At 41.3% G+C, this 17,728-nt stretch overlaps 1 protein-coding gene across 1 annotated transcript in view; it reads right to left on the reverse strand.

Moving 5' to 3' along the window:
• The window catches only part of LOC121400413 (vomeronasal type-2 receptor 26-like), a 32,672-nt gene extending 15,483 nt beyond the window's left edge, over positions 1 to 17,189 (reverse strand). Inside the window, exons 1-3 of the mRNA XM_041583441.1 lie at positions 16,987 to 17,189; positions 7,185 to 7,476; positions 5,979 to 6,800 (exon numbers count right to left, since the gene is read on the reverse strand). Of these exons, the coding sequence (XP_041439375.1) occupies positions 5,979 to 6,800; positions 7,185 to 7,476; positions 16,987 to 17,189 (1,317 nt within the window). The remainder of the gene's footprint in view (positions 1 to 5,978; positions 6,801 to 7,184; positions 7,477 to 16,986) is intronic.
• Positions 17,190 to 17,728: the final 539 nt, after the last annotated feature.

Here is a 17,728-nt window from a genome sequence, read left to right on the forward strand (position 1 = left end):
CTACAATGCAGAATGTGGCCAAAATTCTCCACGCAGTAAAGCATGAATGGCATCTCTGAATAGTTGAAGGTGTTTATTTTCAAGAAATCTTAGTTTTTGGGGGTTATTTCAGATGATATATGGATACATGCACCTAAATTCACAGCCCCAATATTACGCATTGTCCCTGTTTTGGGATGTTTGGTGGCTGTGTCTCTATGTTTATGCATACATATGGGGTATCATTTTATTCAGGGGGACTTGCAGATTGTTATTGAGCAGGTTTTTGTTAGTTACCATGGAAACTTAGGGGGAAATCTAAGTTTGTATATCTTTTTTTCCTTTATTTCAGACCAAGTCTCGGATTTCTACGAAGGACTGCGGCCACAATTCTCCGTGTAGAAAAGTAAGAATGGCATCTTTGAATATCTAATGAATATCTAATGAATATCTACGAAGGACTGCGGCCACAATTCTCCGTGTAGAAAAGTAAGAATGGCATCTTTGAATATCTAATGAAGTGTACTTTTCAAAAATATATGGTTTGTGGGGGTTATTTAACAGAAAAGGTGCAGTTTAGGATTAGAAAAGTTGAGAACCTCATATAAATTCGCAGCCCCAATATTATGCATTGTCCCTGTTTTGGAGTGTTTGGTGGCTGTGTCTCTATGTGTATCCATACATAGGGGGTATCATTTCATTCAGGGGGACTTGCAGATTGTTATTGAGCAGGTTACCATGGATACTTAGGGAGAAATCTAGCTTTGTATATCTTTTTTCCTTTATTTCAGGCCAAGTCTCGGACTTCTACGAAGGACTGCGGCCACAATTCTCCGTGTAGAAAAGTAAGAATGGCATCTTTGAATATCTAATGAAGTGTACTTTTCAAAAATATATGGTTTGTGGGGGTTTAACAGAAAAGGTGCAGTTTAGGATGAGAAAAGTTGAGAACCTCATATAAATTCGCAGCCCCAATATTATGCATTGTCCCTGTTTTGGGGTGTTTGGTGGCTGTGTCTCTATGTGTATCCATACATAGGGGGTATACATAGACATTGAGCAGGTTTTTGGTAGTTACCATGGATAGTTAGGGAGAAATCTAGCTTTGTATATCTTTTTTCCTTTATTTCAGACCAAGTCTCCGTGTAGAAAAGCAAGAATGGCTTCTTTGAATAGCTGAAGAAGTGTACTTTACGGTAATATATGGTTTGTGGGGGTTATTTCAGAATTTGGGGGTGTTTAGACTGAAAAACCACAAGTAGTACACATAGAGCGCAGCCCCCAGATTTTCAACTGCAATTGCCCTTATGCATTGCTCCTGTTTTGGGGTGTTTGGTGGCTGCGTCTCTATGTGTATCCATACATAGGGGGTATCATTTCATTCAGGGGGACTTGCAGATTGTTATTGAGCAGGTTTTTGGTAGTTACCATGGATAGTTAGGGAGAAATCTAGCTTTGTATATCTTTTTTCCTTTATTTCAGACCAAGTCTCGGACGTCTGCGAAGGACTGCGGCCACAATTCTCTGTGTAGAAAAGCAAGAATGGCGTCTTTGAATAGCTGAAGAAGTGTACTTTACGGTAATATATGGTTTGTGGGGGTTATTTCAGAGTTTGGGGGTGTTTAGACTGAAAAACCACAAGTAGTACACATAGAGCGCAGCCCCCAGATTTTCAACTGCAATTGCCCTTCTGCATTGCTCCTGTTTTGGGGTGTTTGGTGGCTGCGTCTCTATGTGTATCCATACATAGGGGGTATCATTTCATTCAGGGGGACTTGCAGATTGTTATTGAGCAGGTTTTTGGTAGTTACCATGGATAGTTAGGGAGAAATCTAGCTTTGTATATCTTTTTTCCTTTATTTCAGACCAAGTCTCGGACTTCTGCGAAGGACTGCGGCCACAATTCTCTGTGTAGAAAAGCAAGAATGGCGTCTTTGAATAGCTGAAGAAGTGTACTTTACGGTAATATATGGTTTGTGGGGGTTATTTCAGAGTTTGGGGGTGTTTAGACTGAAAAACCACAAGTAGTACACATAGAGCGCAGCCCCCAGATTTTCAACTGCAATTGCCCTTCTGCATTGCTCCTGTTTTTGGGTGTTTGGTGGCTGCGTCTCTATGTGTATCCATACATAGGGGGTATCATTTCATTCAGGGGGACTTGCAGATTGTTATTGAGCAGGTTTTTGGTAGTTACCATGGATAGTTAGGGAGAAATCTAGCTTTGTATATCTTTTTTCCTTTATTTCAGACCAAGTCTCGTACTTCTGCGAAGGACTGCGGCCACAATTCTCTGTGTAGAAAAGCAAGAATGGCGTCTTTGAATAGCTGAAGAAGTGTACTTTACGGTAATATATGGTTTGTGGGGGTTATTTCAGAGTTTGGGGGTGTTTAGACTGAAAAACCGCAAGTAGTACACATAGAGCGCAGTCCCCAGATTTTCAACTGCAATTGCCCTTATGCATTGCTCCTGTTTTGGGGTGTTTGGTGGCTGCGTCTCTATGTGTATCCATACATATGGGGTATTGTTTTATTCATGAGAAGTTTGTCTTTCAAATTGTCTGTGGTTTCAACATTTATAACCGTGTTGTTTTGTCAGATTTACATTTGATCCTGCGTCTAAGTTTACATTTTAGAAAAAAACTAAAAATGCAACAAAAAAGCTCTAAATTTCATGATGCGCTGGTAAAATGTATTTCAATTTTGAGTAAAAAATACAGCACCCCTACAAACCTGAAGGTCTGTTGTTTCTAAAAATACCAAACTTGAAGGGATAATTTAAATTTACATATAAGTTATGCTGCATCAACTGTTACATGTGCTTATCTACTTTGTTCTGGTGTAAAATTCTAGAAAATGCTGATTTAGTTTGGTTACTCCTGGACAAAAAAAGTGGGTTACTGATACATATTTGGTATTGTTGGACTTGGCAGGATCACGGCTTTTACAAACACAAAAAAAATGCTCGTAAAATCAACTTTTCTGTGGAAAAAAAACTCAAGATATACTCCATTTTTTAATAATTTTATTTTTTTTTTACATATTTCACCCAAAATACACACTAAATCTCCAGAAAAGTTGCAAAATTACACTTGCATGTCAAAGTCCAATTTATAACGAAAAAAAAAATATATAATTTTCCTAGTTTCATGGAGGTTTTCCTACAGAAAAACCTTGTTAAACTGAACAAGTACCAAATGCTTAAAAAACGTCTGGCATTTCGCGTACCAGAAATGTGAAATTCTGCTGGCACTTAAAGGGTTAAATAAACCCATTAGGCTTGTTTTTCTTCCAATAGATATTAATGATATCTTAGTTGGGATCAAGTAAAAGCTACTGTTTTATTATTACACAGAAAAATAAATTTTTTAAAAAAAATGTGTATTATTTAAATAAAATGGAGTCTATGGGGCAAATTCACTAAGATGCGAAGTTGCGCCAGGCGCAACTTCGCCGCACTTCGCCAGGTGTAGTTTCGCCAGTGCTCCGCAAATTCAATAAAATCCGAAGTTTCGCTCAGGGGTAGCTTAAGGTTGCGAAGTTGCACTAGCGTTGATTCGCTATGTAACGTGAAGTTATGCTAGCAAAGGCTAATTTGCATACGGCGCCAAATTCAAATTTCAATGGAGGAATACGTATCAGCACTACAAATGCCAAGAAAACCTTCAAATCATCAAATACATTTTTTTTTTGCCCTACACATGTGCCCACTGTCTAGGTAAGTTGCCATGAGTCAGGAAATGTAGGGGGGAAGGATGGGAGCCCCAAAAATTTTTTCGATCTTTTTCAGCTTATCACCCATAATGTAGAAAACACGCCAGCGTTTTTTGGGACTTAGAAAAAATTTTGACTTTTTTTGAAACAATCCCTATCTACTCTATTGCGCTTTGTCAGGTCTGAGGTGGCGAAGGAAGTCTAGCGTAAAAGGTAGCGTTCAGTACACTGCGCAAGTTAGTGAATTTGTGTAGTTACGTCGCTAGCGAAAATTCGTCTGGCGTAAGGGTGCGAAGTAACACGAGCGAAACTATGCCAGCGTTCGTTAGTCAATTTGCACAGTAACAAAAATGCAAAACGCTAGCGAATTAACGCTAGAGTTTGGCGCTTCTGCGCTTAGTGAATTTGCCCCTATGGGAGAAGGGCATTCTGTAATGCAGACCTTTCTGGATAACAGATCTCATACATATATATATATATATATTGTAGCAAATCATAGATGGAAAGTATATCCCTCCCATAGGAGGCTCTTAGCAGCAGTGAGGGATGATTAGCCTCACCTGGAGTAAAAAGGTGAGGACTCAATTAAGGCTGCTCTCTGCCCTGTTCTGTGAGTGAGAGAGAAAGGAGAGCTACTAATGCTGTATGGGAAAAGATTTTTCAGTTGACTGCATGCCCCTGTGTTATTTGGCATGAGGAGTTTATTGCTGGATACATAAGGTTTTCCCACAAGGAGGAAAGTTCCCTGGTAGCAAGGACTGGCTACAAGCTACGGCCCTAAAGTGAGCTGCACCTGCTTCAAAGAGAAAGCACCAGAAAATCTGGAACTATTTTCTTTATTGCCTCCTCAAAGGCTATTAACTTTTATGTTTGTTTATAAGCTGCTGTGTAGAATAAACTCACAGGCAAAGTTTATCTGGAAACCCGTTGTACTGTCTCTTATCTGTGAGAAAAGGAGCTGCTGCTACTACCTAAAGAGTGATTCCCCCACAAATGGTACTCGGATTTGGGCAGCTCCTTAAAGAGACAGTAATCTTAAAGGGATATTAAGGAATCGTGGGCTACTACAGGAGATTTATCCCATATTTTGCCACTATCACAGCCCCACTCACAGAGTTAACTAGAGGGAGAAAGTCTACCATGGTTAGATGGAGCCCAGAAGCAGAGACAGCATTGCATACTCTAAAAGCTGTTCTGTGTAAATGCCCAGTTTTGATCACCCCTGTTTTTAACTGTGAATTCATAGTTCAAACAGATGTCTCAGAGGTGGGTCTAGGCACCAAAACAAACAACAGGCAGACCCTTAGCCATGATCTTTTTAATACAAGATTTACATGTCTGGAAGTAATAGATCATAGAAGTAGCATTTAGGGCTCATGATAACCAGGTAAATTGGTGAATGAAGTTTGGAGTGGAGGAACAGCAAGTTATATTATGTGAAACTCAAGAACCTGCAATAACATGAATTTCCTAATTCTACCAGTAGAATAATGGCAGGCTAGAGGTTTAAGAAACCCAACAGTAAGGCAGCTGAGTTAGAAGCTGGTCAGAGCAGAAGTGTAGAATTTAAGAATTTTTGGCAACGAAGACATAACGCACCAACATGGATATTAGTTTTCCTTGTAATATGAGAATGCTCTTTTTGATGACTCTAGGGCTCCTTTACAAATACAAGAAGAAAGTGATAAAAATCCCTCTAAATTTTGCATGCTAAAATTCTATTTATAAAAGCACTTGATTTTGATTGGAGCCTTTACATTTGCAATGGTAAGTCATATGCAAGTTGCAGTGTGCAACTCATTAAGTAGGGATACGGCTTCCTACAATATATGTTACTGTTCTGAAAGCAACAGATACTGAAACTGGCCCAACAAATGTTGTCACCCTACTTCAGCACTAACCATTTCACTACAATCTCAGAAATCCATAATTATGGCATTCTACTAGGGATAGGTGAATGGGCTAAATTTGCCCATCCCTTCATTATGCTCCTCCCATTTGAGATTCAAGCCTAAAGTATGCATAATTTGACCAGAGGCTTGCTTGTTTCCAGGATTTTGGCAGTTCAAGGGAACTTATTTTTCAATTTATTTAGAAATATTACAACAATAGTAGGTAGTATGGGTCTTCCAACACCTGATGTAGTTCTTCATTTTATAAAACTGTGCACAGAGAAAGAATTGGGTATCTAGGGTACACTTTTGATGGTTTACAGTGCTCCTGTGTCTTGCCTATGTATTTGCTTAGTATGCCGAGATCTTGGGAACATTTTTGAGATGTATAATTACCTGGTGCACATAATGATGCTTTTCTCTGTTTTTCACAGATTTCTCATTAAGCTGCATATTCATATCATGAAGTGCCTGAGACATTATATCTACAGCAAGATGCACTTGAGGAGAGCTGTTATCAGATGTAAAACATTGAAGATCTGTTATATGTTTCTGTGCAGTACAGTTCTGGAGCCTCTTAAGGTAGATATATTCATATAAATGATTCTTGTTTGGATCTTCTGACAAACACAAATGAAAAATCATCCAAATATCTTCAAGTAACATGTCCTTTGGGAATGTTGAAGGATGTAAATTCTCTAAAAAGCTCTTCATTTCTGGAGTATCTAGATGATAATGATAACCTGGCACAAACACCAAACTGCAATTAAATATTTGTTGTTCATAATCAAAGACCATATCATTGGCTCCCCAGTTGTTGGTTAGTATCAATGTCTTTTTCAGAAGTACAGATGTCACATGAGACAATTGTAGAATAAAAAATAAAGAAACTGTTCCACAAAGTAAAATAATGCTGGTAGATGAGAGGTAAATAATGGCAGAATCATGGTCTGTATACACAGAAGTGAGATCATTAATTTTTAGTCTTACGGTGAACTCTATGCAGATGCCTTCACTGTAGAGATATTTGCTCAGGTGCTGATGTTCTTCATCTCCACTGATATCATCAGATGTAATTATTCCAACCCAGGTCCAGCCAAACTGTCTCAACAACTTTCCTAAAGCAAAATAACTGCTTTCCTCACTCTGTACTGTCCGGAAAAAATATGGGAAGGTGATTCTCTCACTTAATGATGGGTCTGTAGCTCCATAACTGATCTGTAAAAAAACAAGTGTAATACACCAGCTGACAATCACAATTACACCAGGCTATTATCCAGATCATTTCATAAAGTTCCTAGCAATTATTATAATGCCATATTCACCCCCAAAGACCATCCCTTAAATTCACTTTGTACTGTTTTTACACTGGTTACCCTGCCTCACCATAACTAAACTAGTCCTTCAATTAAGGTAAATCTGAATCCTCAAAATGTGATGATATTCATTTGAATCCCAAAACGGAATCTTGGCTTCAGGTCTGTACCTCGAAGAACCATGGAGATTATATTATAATATAATAATATTTCATGTTTAATTAATTGTCTCAAATTTTAAAGATTCCAATATGTTTTCACATACAATATGCAAAGCTTTTCTCACCTGGGAATATCCCAAAATTGTTAGAATTTGAGCTATGGGCACAGTTGTTTGTGATGAAATATCCCCAATAAATCCAGCAATGTTTCTCTTTCCCACACAGGAGTAATTGGGAACCGGCTCCCTGGTACCAGATAATATTTGGAATACACTCCTCACAGCCTTCTTTGGGTTCCCACAGGAATCGTATATATGGTATCCCAGAGTCAAGTTGGGTAACCGGGTGGGATCTTTGTTAGTTTGCTCAACTACAAATCGAAAATCAATAAAATGCCTAAAATTCTGTGGGATGGGACTGGAAAAATTAATAATACAGCTCAAAATCATCATGTGACTTAGGCTAAAGATACAGAAGACAAATGTAAATTAATAAAAAAATTCTTAAAGTTTTCTAATAACTGATATGATTAATTATGCATTTCAGATCTCGCATTTTCATAGTGTGGATTAATGAATGTATGTAAATGTAAAAATGCAGGCTACACCTTTTCAGTTCATTTAGGTTTGTAGTTTATGACTCAGATGTTTCTTCTTCAAGGTATTCTGCTAACATCATCATTACTCTAATTTCAGACATGGGGCTTTTCTCCAGTGGTAGTGAACTGGTGGAGGAAATCTCTGTATCCCCCCATGTGTACAGTGAATGGTGGATGCCATTAAAGTCAATGGAAAGAGACATGGGTAGTATGAGCATTGTCTACCAATGAAGAAAAAAAGTGCCATTATCCTAACCCACTGGTCAATTCTGAGAATATAATGAGAATGTGAAATATGTGTAACAGACATGAAAATGTGTTGAAGCAGGTAAAACACAAAAAAAGTGTTAACATTTTGCTAAATGGAAACATGATTCTATACATTTTATTAGACTTGTATAATAAGAATGGAACAAACATAATCCCTCAACGTTCATTTTGAATTATCAGTTCAAAGTTTTTTTTTTCAGAAAATATATTTCAGTTGAAAATATATTTTTCTATGCAAAATTTGATTTAAAAAATCAAGAAAATGAAAGCAGGGTGGGACAGCTTATGTTATCCCTAAATATTACTTTCCTAAAGTGCTATTAAGTTTTTGTTTTTTTAACAATTATTTTTATTGAGTTTTCCAAGTGCATCTATATCTGTGTTCATGCTCAATAAACTTTGACATATTCAAATATCGGTGTCTATCTATCATTGACATACATTTCACACATTACAGAGGTTGCAATGGATGTTCATTGAAAACGATAACTCAGGCGTTACATGTCATTACATCAGCAAATGTCATTTTGAAACATGAATTTACATTCATTGTTGAATACACAAGTATATGCACCCAATACATTTCCCCCAACCTAACCCAAACTGGCGGCCAACCATACCTAAACCGAGAGGTGTAATACCTTCGTTATGGATTAGACTCTATTTGTTAAAAAAAAAAAACTCCATTCTAAGCTCTGGGTTACCTCCACGTGGGTTTCACATCTACCTATTTTGGGGAAGGTGTGCAGGCCCGGACTGGCAATCTGTGGGTTCTGGCATATGCCAGAGGGGCTGCTATAAGGTGCCATAGAAAGTCAGTATTTAGTGGGCTGGTGGGGGCTGTTTGGGCCTCTGTGTACCTGAAATGCCAGGGCCTATTTTAATTCTCAGTCCGGACCTGAAGGTGTGTATCCATCCAATCATTCCAAATAGCATCAAACTTAGCCAGACGACCTCTTTAATTTATACATAGGAATATTGTTATTCACCATATTTTTCCATTGCTTTTTTGTGGGCGCGGCAGTAGCCTTCCAGTTAATAGCTATCAATTTTTTTGGCATAGACAAATAAAGCCAACAGGAGACTTCTTGTTTTACATATAGGGGTTATACTTTCAACATAATTGAGAAGAATAGGTAGAGGATCCAGAGTCAAAGGGATAGAAGAAACCTCCATACATTCAGCTAGGATCTCTTTCCAAAATATTTGGAGCTTACAACATGACCAGACCATATTCATAAAAGAGGCTGGAGTTTGATAACATTTTGTCAGGGCCCGAAGGCTCTGTTGTAGTGTGGACCAAGGAGGAGACAACAACACCAAGTTCGCGGTACAAAAGGATTTATCAGAAGAATAGTCGTAATCAGGCAAATGGTCAGTACAGGCAGCAAGGATCAGAATCGATGAAAACAGGCAAGAAATCGGTACACGAATAAGCAGAATATCAAGAATCACACCCAGGAACTATACAAGATAGACCTATAATTGGGCAAGGACAGAAAGGGCAATTGGAAATAAATAGTCCAAAGTTGGCGCCAAAACTTGACGCAGTGACGTCATGACGCCGGCGTCCTCCCGTTGGCGTCCTGACGCCGACGCACATTCTGACGCCGGCGTCCATTCCGTCGCCAGCGACAAATCCTGGGGCGACACGTTTCTGATGCAGTCATATTACAACCAGGAAGAGCCGCATGGTGGAGCAGGAAGTCGCCATCTTGGATGTCTCGTGGGGTAAGTTCTTCACTTTCCATTACAGTACCCCCCTCCTTAGGGGGGCCTCAGGACCACCGAGGCTAGGGGAAGAAGGAAAAAGTCTGTGGAACTTACGAACCAGGACAGGTGCATGTACGTCCGAGCTTTTCACCCAAGAACACTCCTCTGGACCGAACCCCTTCCATTCGATAAGATATTGAAGAGAGCCCCTGGAAATACGAGAGTCCAAGATTCTTTTGACTTCAAATTCCTTGTGATCGTCAACCAAAACAGGAGCTGGAGAGGAAGAAGACAAGACATAGCAGGTTTAAGCAGGGAAACATGAAAAACATTAGGTATCCGCAGCTCAGGAGGAAGTTGAAGACGAACAGCCACAGGGTTGATGATTTCGATGATAGGGAAGGGGCCGATGAATTTAGGACCAAGCTTGGGTGTAGGAATCTTGAGACGAATGTTGCGAGTGGAAAGAAAAACTTTATCACCAGGAATGTATGGAGGGGAAGAAATCCTTTTATCGGCAAACTTTTTCTGCACCAGGGAACTCTTCTCTAAGTTTGCTGCAGTAGCATGCCAAATAGCCAACATGTGAGCAGCTTGGTCATTGGCCGCAGGTACATTGGTAAGAAGAAAATCTTGGGAAAAAGCCAAAGGATTGAGACCATAAACACAGAAGAAAGGAGACTTTTGGGAAGAAGAATGCAGAGCGTTGTTGTGGGCAAATTCAGCCCAGGGAAGAAGATCCGACCAATCATCCTGGCACAAGGACACATGACAACGAAGAAACTGTTCCAAAGCCTGATTGACCCGTTCTGCGGCTCCATTAGACTGTGGGTGGTAGGCAGAAGAAAATTGAAGGGAAATGTTAAGAGCTTTGCAAAGAGATCTCCAGAACTTGGAAATAAACTGGGAACCCCGATCAGACACAATCTCGGCAGGAAACCTGTGGAGACGAAATATATGTTTGATGAAAAGTTCAGAGAGTTCGGGAGCAGAAGGCAGTTTCCGAAGAGGCGTGAACTGAGCCATTTTGCTGAATCTGTCGATCACCACCCAGATGACAGTGTGACCAGACGAAACAGGGAGATCGACAATGAAATCCATCGCCAGGTGAGTCCAAGGTCGAAATGGAATGGGAAGTGGCAAGAGTAAACCCTTGGTGGGGGAATGTCCGGACTTGGAAACAGCACAAGTGGAACAGGACAAAACAAAGTCTTTGACATCTTTCCTTAGGGACGGCCACCAGACCAGACGAGACAGGAGCTCGGTTGTCTTCTTAATCCCTGGATGACCGGCCTGTTTGGAACTGTGAGATTGGGATAAAATGGCATGACGAAATTCCGGAGGGACAAAGGCAACACCAAGAGGAGTCTCTACAGGAGCCGAAGACTGAGCAGAAAGTAACTGAGAGGCACAGGAGGGAAACAAGGCAGCAATAATCTTGGTAGAGGGCACAATGGGTACAGGATCTTCAGGGCAGGAATCTTCAGGAGCAAAGCTTCTGGACAGAGCGTCAGCCTTCCTGTTTCTGGAGCCAAGACGAAATGTGATAATAAAATTAAAACGAGAAAAGAAAGTGCCCACCTGGCTTGCCGGGGATTGAGGCGCTTGAGGGATTGAATAAATTCAAGGTTCTTGTGGTCGGTAAAGATTGTCACCGGAATAGAAGAACCCTCAAGCAAATGTCTCCATTCTTCCAAGGCCAACTTAACGGCAAGTAGCTCCCGATTGCCCACATCATAGTTCTGCTCAGGGGAAGAAATTTTTTTGGAGAAAAAGGCACAAGGGTGGAGTTTACTGTCAGAAGAAGATCTTTGGGATAGAACTGCTCTAGCTCCTACATCAGAGGCATCGACTTCAATGAAGAAGGGTTGAAGGGGTTCAGGGTGTCTAAGAATTGCAGCAGAAGAAAAGGCTTCCTTGAGGGTCTTGAAGGCTTCGAGAGCTTGAGGGGGCCAGCGTTGAGGTTTATTCCCTTTACGGATCAGGGCAAGGATTGGATGGATCTTGGAAGAAAAGTTTTTGATGAATTGTCTATAATAGTTGGCGAAGCCAATAAATCTCTGAACTGCCTTGATGCTGGTAGGAAGGGGCCAATCCAAAATTGCAGAAACTTTGGCGGGATCCATCTTAAAACCTTGTGGAGAAATGATGTAGCCAAGAAAGGGAATGGAAGAAACTTCGAAGGTGCATTTTTCCAATTTGGCAAAGAGATTGTTTTTCCTCAACCTGGAAAGAACTTCACGCACTTGGCAACTATGATCAGAAAGGTTTTTGGAAAAAATAAGAATGTCGTCTAAGTACACGACCACACACTGTCCCAAAAGATCACGAAAAACGTCATTGACCAATTCTTGGAAGACCGCAGGAGCATTGCAAAGACCGAAAGGCATGACGAGATACTCGTAATGGCCATCACGAGTATTAAAAGCGGTCTTCCATTTGTCTCCCTCACGAATCCGAATAAGATTGTAGGCCCCTCGTAGATCCAACTTAGTAAAGAAACTAGCCCCCTTGAGCTGATCAAAAAGTTCAGAGATGAGAGGAAGAGGATATCTGTTCTTTACGGTGATTTTATTTAACCCCCTGTAGTCAATGCAGGGCCGCAGACTACCGTCTTTCTTTTCAACAAAGAAGAACCCTGCTCCGGCAGGGGAGGTAGAAGGACGAATAAAACCTCTCTGAAGATTTTCCTGAATATAAGACTTCATAGCAGAAGTTTCGGAAGGAGAAAGGGGATAAGTGCGGCCTCGGGGAGGCATGGAGCCGGGTAAAAGTTCGATAGGACAATCATAGGGACGATGAGGTGGGAGAGTCTCAGCGGACTTCTTATCAAAGACATCGGAAAAGGCTTGGTACACAGGAGGGAGAGAAAAACTTGAAGATACTGAAGAAACTTTGACAACAGGAACAGCAGGTAGACAGTTGTGTACACAAAATGGACTCCAATGGGAAATTTGAGAAAAGGACCAGTCAATGACCGGATTATGAACACACAGCCAAGGCAATCCCAGGACAACGGGAGTTGAAGGGCAATCGATAAGAAGAAAAGACAGTCTTTCCAAATGCATAGTGCCCACCTTGAAGGAGAGTTCCTGAGTAGATTGCGAGATGATGGCAGAAGAAAGGGGACGATCATCAATCGCCAGGACTCGAAGAGGGGTTGCCAAGGGTTGGAGCGAAATGGCATGGTTATCAGCAAAGGCACGATCCATGAAGTTGCCAGCAGCCCCAGAATCAAGGAAAGCCTGAGAAGGGATCTTCTTGGAGCCGAACTGGATTTGAACAGGAAGAAGAAAGCGTTGAGCAGAGGAATGGGGAGGAGAACAAATTCCACCCAGGTAAGTCTCCCCAAGCTTACCTAGGTTTTGGAGTTTCCTGGCTTCACTGGGCATTCCTGGACGAAGTGGGCTTTTCCCCCACAGTAGAGGCATAACCCAGCGGCCCTCCTCCGGAGCTTCTCCTGTTCGGAAAGGCGTGCCCGCCTGATCTGCATTGGTTCTTCAGGTGGTAAAGAAGAAGTAGCAGGTGCCGCAGGAGGAGGAGGAGAAAGGTTGGAAGCCGGACTGGGAAGTAAGGGTCTTTGGAAGCGTGGAGCCAGGGTGGGTTGGTACCTGGAAAACTTCCTAGCACTCTCCCTGTCAAGTTCAACTTGGAACTCCCTCTGTCGGGTGTCAACCTTCACAGCCAACGCAACAAGGTCCTCCCATCGAGAAGGAATCTCACGAGATACAAGATCATTCTTGATGCGCATCGCCAGGCCGTTGTAGAAGGCAGCATGGTATCCGTCATTATTCCACGAAGTTTCTGCCACGAGAGTTCGGAATTCGATGGCATTCTCCGGAACAGAACGAATCCCTTGCTGCAGCTGGAATAAACGAGCCGAGGCAGAAGTAGCCCGACCTGGAGCATCGAACACTGTGCGAAGGTCCCGGATGAAGGCCTTGGCATCGTCGATTACCGGATCTTCCTTCTCCCAAAGAGGAGAAGCCCACTCCAGAGCTTTCCCTTGCAGGCGGGTGATAATATAGCCCACTTTAGCTAGCTCCGAGACAAACTGACCTTGAAGCAGGGTGAATTGGATCTCACACTGGTTGATGAAACCACGGCATGATTCCGGATCACCGCTATACAGAGGAGGTGCAGGGATGCGAGGTTCGGAAACCTGGAGCGGAGTAGCAGGAACCGGCATAGGGACTGGAGCCACAGGAGATAAAGCAGATAATTTCTCCAGGATTGCTTCAAGTGCCTGGCCGAAGTGGGTTTGCTGGGCTTCATAGGTGTGCATACGGGAAGCCAATCCACGAACGGCTCTGCCGACATCAGTAGGAACTTGGGGCTCCTCAGAGGGGTCCATGGCCCAATTATACTGTCAGGGCCCGAAGGCTCTGTTGTAGTGTGGACCTAGGAGGAGACAACAACACCAAGTTCGCGGTACAAAAGGATTTATCAGAAGAATAGTCGTAATCAGGCAAATGGTCAGTACAGGCAGCAAGGATCAGAATCGATGAAAACAGGCAAGAAGTCGGTACACGAATAAGCAGAATATCAAGAATCACACTCAGGAACTATACAAGATAGACCTATAATTGGGCAAGGACAGAAAGGGCAATTGGAAATAAATAGTCCAAAGTTGGCGCCAAAACTTGACACAGTGACGTCATGACGCCGACGCCGGCGTCCTCCCGTTGGCGTCCTGACGCCGTTGCACATTCTGACGCCGGCGTCCATTCCGCCGCCGGCGACCAATCCTGGGGCGACACGTTTCTGACGCAGTCATATTACGACCAGGAAGAGCCGCATGGTGGAGCAGGAAGTCGCCATCTTGGATGTCTCGTGGGGTAAGTTCTTCACTTTCCATTACAAATTTAGGGCATTCATCAGAAATGAAGATATTAATATCCCTTGGTCAATTATATCACCAATGTACTTTATTTGATATTTCGCCCAAAGTTGAGGATCAGGGAAGTCGCCATCTTGGATGTCTCGTGGGGTAAGTTCTTCACTTTCCATTACAAATTTAGGGCATTCATCAGAAATGAAGATATAAATATCCCTTGGTCAATTATATCACCAATGTACTTTATTTGATATTTCGCCCAAAGTTGAGGATCAGGGATCGTTAACAATTGAGGTAAATTCGGATTGAACCATAAGGGAGAAAATTTCGAGCAGTAAGTTTTTTCCTTGCGAAAACATTTTTGGGCTAGTTTCCAGTCAGCAACAGTTGCTTTTTTTAATGGTGTAACTCCTCTGTTTACTCCTGCTCCCTGTATAAAAGGTTTTTTAAAGCTTCTGAGGACCCTAATATATGAGATTCCAAAATGGTAGCTGCGTTGCACCCGGAGGGAGACACCCACCACCATGCAGTCACTAGTTTAGAAGATAAGTAATATGAGCACATATTAGGATCGGCCAAACCACCAGCTTCAGAGGGTAATTGAAGAGTAGACAGAGAGACTCTAGGGTGATTATTCACCCAATAAACAGTAGTAAGAAGGGAATCCAGCCTTTTAAACAATGAGTTTGGGATAGAAATCGGGGTCTGTCGAATAAATTAATTTTACCCAGGACTGTTAATGGAATCTGGGACCACGCTTTTGTTTTTATTTCCAACAATGTCAAGAGTGGGCTCAGATTCAAATCTAGAAATTTGTGTAAATCTTCATTTATCCAAATTCCTAAATACATAAACGTATCCACCCATTCCATATCAGTTTGCATAAGAGAGAGGTCCGGGAGAAATTGGTCTAACCGAAAAATTATAGACTTTGACCAGTTAATCTTAAGGCCTGAAAAGGCAGTGTGAGCATTAATAAAATCCAATGCTTTCGTAAGCGGTAAGTACGGGCTTTCCGAAAATAACAAGGTATCATCTGCGTACATTGCAATTTTTTCAACATGGGATCCAACTCTTAAACCTGATACTTCCACGTCTTCTTTTACCAACATAGCCAACGGCTTCATTGCTATAGCAAATAGCAAGGGTGAAAGTGGGCAGCCCTGCTGAGTTCCCTTAGCAACATCAAATAATTCAGAGATATTTTTATTGGTTTTCACCTTGGCTTTAGGTTGATGGTACAGCGCCTTAACCCACTTCAAAAAATGATTTCCCATGCCCATAAACTGTAATATTTCCCATAAGTAGTTCCATTTGACAGAATCAAACGCTTTTTCATTATCAAGCGCTACTATTACTCTATGGCCACTGTTATCGTGATTCACTGCAATTTTAGTATACAAGCATCTTAAGTTGATATCTGTGGACCGGCCCGGTCTAAAACCTGTTTGATCAGTTGAGATTACAGAGTGTATAACTTGATTAAGGTGTTTGGAAAGTATTTTTGCCAAGATTTTGGCATCGACATTTATCAACGAAATGGGCCTGTATGATGAACAGTGCAAGGGGTCTTTTCCTGGCTTGAGAAGTAATGTAATCAATGTTTCACTTATGGAACTCGGCAGTGCTACCCCCTCCAAAACAGCATTAAACAACTTTTTTAATTTTGGCATTACCAATGTCCCATGTATCCCATACCATTCTGATGTCAAACCATCCAACCCTGGTGACTTCCCTGGGGGGAAAGCAGATATAGCATCCAAAATTTCCTGATCAGTAATTGGTTGATTCAGAAACTCCCTTTCCTGGGTCCCTAACTGGGGCAACGGAATATCTTGTAAGTAATTGAAAATGTCCTTCTGGCTATGCTTAATTTTGGATGAATAAAGTTGTTTATAGTAGGAAACAAACACCTCATTAATTTTATCCGGGGCAGTAATCACACTATCTTGACTATCCTTGATGGCAGGGATAGTAATACTGTCTCTATCTAGTTTAGTTAACAATGCCAATAATTTGCAGTTTTTTTCCCCGGAAGCGAAAACATTTGCACGATGATATAACAATTGTTTATTGACCACCTCAGTGTGGGCTAGCGCATGTTTTTGCAACATAAGCTGGAAGTCTTGTTTGGTTTCCGGGGTAGGGTTTTGAATAAAGAGAGTTTCTGACAGGGATAGCTGTTTTTGGATGTCTGTTATAGTATTAAGGGCATTCTTATAATACTGCTTTATACACAATATATATTTCCCTCTAGAATATGCTTTAAGGGTGTCCCATTCAATGCTATTAAGTCTTTTAATGATGGCGCATAAAGACATTGACCTTTACATCATTTTCCCCTTCTCTATTAGGCACCTATGTAGATCAAACAACGCCTATTTCTGCAGGGAAAATAAATGCAATGCAGGCAGAAATCATTCCAAATCTTTCTCCTTGTTTCTGTGTCTATATCAAATATATAAAATTTCCCTATTTTCTGATAAATATATAAGGGCCTGGTACTTACTCAATGCACAGGAATCTCTCAGAATCAGTCAACGGAAATGTAACATTAATCATATCTAAATGTGCAGTCATCACTCCTCCAATCATAATGTCTCCTTCTTGTATATATTCATGTTCCTGAACTACTTTAATGATCTCCAGATGACAGGATGGATTGATGGGCTGATTCCCAGGTCTGCAGGGTCCCACACACAGGACTATCATGTATATCAGTACTGTTATAGGATTATGGACAACCAGGTCTCCCAGAATTGCACCATAGGACAGTAATATGTGCATTATTATATGATGGAAGGTTAGATCATTTCCCAGCAGCAGTCAGTAGCACAGAGAGACACAGAGGATCCAGTACAGGGCTGTATGTGTAGAACAGAGTAAGGGGACTGGCTAATCCAACCCTCATTTTATAGAGAACAGACTGACAGTTCAAATAGACACAGGCACCAGATTTTTACTCTTAAACATGATATCCATAAATATCTGCTGAACAGAGAAGGAATCACAATAATTATCATCTGATTGTTGTACACTCCAGTGACCAAGGTGACTTGGGAAAATAAAGTTTATATAAACCAGATGATAAATATACTATGCTAGCTATACCTGAAGTTCATTACTATTCAGTAACTGTGCTGCCCCAGCAGTTAAAAGTTCATCACATTAGTGTATATGTTTAATGCTTATATGCTTAACCTTTATTATGCTGCCACCTAGTGACCAAAGCTATTCGGAAGGCTCTGTAT

Source organism: Xenopus laevis, chromosome 1L (assembly GCF_017654675.1).
Source record: "Xenopus laevis strain J_2021 chromosome 1L, Xenopus_laevis_v10.1, whole genome shotgun sequence".
In the NCBI taxonomy this organism is placed as follows: domain Eukaryota; kingdom Metazoa; phylum Chordata; class Amphibia; order Anura; family Pipidae; genus Xenopus; species Xenopus laevis.